This window comes from Cricetulus griseus, chromosome X, assembly GCF_003668045.3.
Source record: "Cricetulus griseus strain 17A/GY chromosome X, alternate assembly CriGri-PICRH-1.0, whole genome shotgun sequence".
Classification (NCBI taxonomy): domain Eukaryota; kingdom Metazoa; phylum Chordata; class Mammalia; order Rodentia; family Cricetidae; genus Cricetulus; species Cricetulus griseus.
The window spans coordinates 19846887-19850448 of NC_048604.1; the positions used below are offsets into that span (position 1 = coordinate 19846887).

The 3562-nt window shown below is 38.4% G+C and overlaps 1 protein-coding gene across 1 annotated transcript; it reads left to right on the forward strand.

Moving 5' to 3' along the window:
• Positions 1 to 303: 303 nt before the first annotated feature.
• Positions 304 to 1209, forward strand: LOC100769787 (olfactory receptor 11L1). Its single transcript, XM_027433457.1, has one exon. It carries the CDS (start codon positions 304 to 306, stop codon positions 1207 to 1209), a length of 906 nt encoding a protein of 301 aa, XP_027289258.1.
• Positions 1210 to 3562: the final 2353 nt, after the last annotated feature.

Genomic DNA, 3562 nt, shown 5'->3' on the forward strand with positions numbered 1-3562 from the left:
CTCCAAGGATTGGACATTAGGTCCTACTTCTCAAATAAATGTTTGCAAGTGTGCACATCTACAGGTTATAGTCAGATTCTAAATACCACAGGGCAATTTAAGCCATGAGTTAACTTTCCATTGGCTCCAGGGAGACTGTGCTCAAACACATTAGGTTTCAGAACCCCAAAGAAGCCAATTAGGCTTGATATGGATAAACCTCTCAGCACTTTGATTTTTCCTAAAATAGTATTTGATCAATTGTTCTTTCTCAAATTTTTATTCATTTAGATCCAAGTCATGACTATCAGTGAAGAAGAAAACATGACTCAAATTTCAGAAATTGTCCTTTTGGGTTTTGGTGATCTCCATGGTCTTCAATTTCTTCTTTTTGGGATATTCCTGACCATTTATGTGATGACTGTCGTGGCTAACTTTATAATTCTTGCTGTAGTATCCGCTGATTGCTGTCTTCACACACCCATGTATTTCTTTCTTGGTCACTTCTCCTTCCTAGAGATTGGCTACACCACAACCATTGAGCCCATAATGCTGAGGACGTTGTTATCGGCCCATGTGCCTATCTCCTTCTTTGCCTGTGCTTGTCAGTTTTATTTTTTTGCTTCCCTGGCAGCGACAGAGTGCTTCTTCCTTGCTGTAATGTCTTATGATAGATACATAGCCATCTGCAAACCTCTCCACTACTCCTGCATCATGAACTTCTGGGGCTGCTTCCAGCTCGCAGTGGCCTCTTGGTTGGCTGGATTTCTGGCACCTATCCTGCACATGATTTTGATTTTTCGTTCATCATTTTGTTCTGCCAATGAGATCGACCACTTTTTCTGTGATTTGAAGCCCATCATGAAACTGGCCTGTAGTAATACTCAGGTAGTTGAAGTGACTTCTTTTATATGCACCTCTTTATTTGCTCTTGTTCCCTTCCTACTGACATTGGCTTCCTATATTCGTATCATTTGCACCATTCTAGGAATTTCTTCTACCACAGGGAAGCAGAGGGCTTTCTCTACCTGTTCATCCCACTTGACAGTGGTCAGTCTCTATTATGGGACTTTGGGCATCGTTTATGGCATCCCATCAATACCTAGGTATGAAGGTGTATTGAAGTTGTTCTCCCTTCTGTACACAGTCTTTACTCCTGCTGCCAATCCTATCATTTACACCCTGAGGAACAAGGATGTGAAGGTATCTCTGAGAAAATTAGTACAATGACATACATACCAGGTCAAAGAAGGTTGGAGAATTGTACTGGCTCATAATGCATACTGAAAACCAAGTGGAGATGTCAATAGTCCCCATCTAGACAGTCTTGAAACAAGAATTTGAATTTGATTCCATAGGTTGCTTAGCACCAAACTCACTGTTTATATTAACTGAGGCAAAGTCAAAACCCTGAAGCATTTCCTTAGACAGTGGAAGACAAAACTACAGTTTATTTTTCTTAGGAGAACATGGCTTAGATGAGAAAAGAAGGAAAAAACAATGGAATTTAATTGAAATCACAGTCTTCCTCTCCAAAGTAACAAGGAAAGTGAAAGAGATAAAAATATTCAAGAATTAAAATTATTTTAAGTTATTTATTTCAGTAGTATCCACACAGAAGGATTTAAAGCAATGTGAGTGGTTTTAAGAATCCAAGCCATGCACACATATGACTCTAATATGTCCATAAATAAACAAGCAACAGTGGAGAACAAGCCAGCCCTGTGTGCTTATATATAGAGCTCTCCACAATGTATCATGTGCAATGTATAGAGTATGTGCACAAAAGATAAATTAATATTGGCTGTTATGCACACATTTAATTGCAAAACTTGGGGGGCAGAGGCAGATGGATTTCTGTGAGTTAGTTGGACATCTGCTTGGCCTAGGTATGAGCTTCAGGACTTACAGGACTACATAGAGACATCACCCCTCCTCTGAAAAAACAAAACAAAAGATAAATTTAAAATATTTATGCTGACTTGTAGATATATTTAAAAGGGCATATAGATTTGGTGATATCTGTGAGCACTTGGTTAAATTAATCACCCTCTGAGAAGGTATCCCTGGTTAATAAATCAGTGTCAATTAAAGGTAAATATGTTGAACACCACAATTTTAGAGACTACCATGGAAACCTATGTGGACACAAGAAGACTTCTCTTTGAAAGGCAAGTTATTGAGTCTATTAGGACAAGGTCCTTGTCACATATCTATTTGGACTTCAGCTACAATGCTTAACTGACAAAAAAGGTAAATAACAATGTAATCATAAACATCTAGTGTAAGTGCAAATTCTGGGCACAAAACCTGTTTCTTGTGAACCTCTCTCGTCAGGTTTTCATTCTTTTAGCTGAACCACCTACAAAGTATCAGATTCAGCCTTCATCCAGTTAACATTTGCTCAACTAAGTCAAGACAAGGAAGCATAAGTGTTGTCACGTCCTAAGAACAGGACTGCTCTCTATTGAGGTGATCAATTCCTGATACTTCCATTCTTGCATGATGCACTTGGGGAAGAGAAGTATGGTGAAGAAAAGGAGAGAAGAGCATGTCCATGTGGAAAAGCTAAGCCACCATTTCCGTGACAGAGTAGCTCCGATCTGCCAAGGAGAAGGCAACATATCCACTCAGCATAACGATTACAGCTAATTGGATTTCTTCTGTTTTAATACCTGAGCAAGGGCTCTATTGAGATCAGGTTAAGAAATCTATTAAAGGCAAGTCGTTTTCTGCATATCACTTTATTCAAAGTACTTAGGGAGGAATATTACAAGCTATACTCTCCTGAAGTTCAAAATGGTACTCTGTGTAAATTTAGGGGCTTAACCCTTGCTGGAACTTATTGGGAAAAATCTTAATTAGGATGTGAAGGCAATGTCTTGAACAAGGGGAAATAGGTTTGCACAGGCTGCAGTTTGGGCAATATGAAGCCAGGCATCTGTACAACAATTAAAATTTAGATAACTTTTCACTTTTAGAAGCACTATATATAACACGTTTGGGGAACCTAGTTGTTTAATTGCTATCTAGAAGAATTATTGTATTCAATAATGCTTTAAAAAGTTGGTCTGCCACTTACACCAGTTTTTGACAACTAAGTAAGTAACTTAGCCTCTCTGATCTTCAAATCTCTCATATGAAAAATGGAAATACTAGTAGCACCTTGCCTCCCAAGGTTTCCAAGAGCAGAAATCAGATGATAGCTCATGACAGGTTTCTGACATATGTTAATTATTATTTTTACATTAATTGTCAGTACCATTTGTGGATGTCATTGGTCCCTCTCTTGATATAGCAAAGTAGTATGGATCAGGAAGTTATCTGAATCACTGTGAAGTCGTTTAAATGCATATGCTAGAAAAATGGGAGACAAGTTTCTGATGTGTCTGTTTTGCTGAGGTCTTAATTCACTATCATTGCTGGCACAAAAGTCAACATGCTTTGAACCAATGTGTTTCCCACATTAATTTATGGAAAGGCTTTGGCCCCTAATACCTAGCATCAACTCCTAATGGCTGCTCAAATGTCATCACACTGCTCCACTTTACTAGTTCTATGGAAACCACATTTTTCCTCTTTT

Coding starts and splice junctions, on each gene's coding strand:
- LOC100769787 (XM_027433457.1), top strand. CDS start 304: ATGACTCAAATTTCAGAAATTGTCCTTTTGGGTTTTGGTGATCTCCAT.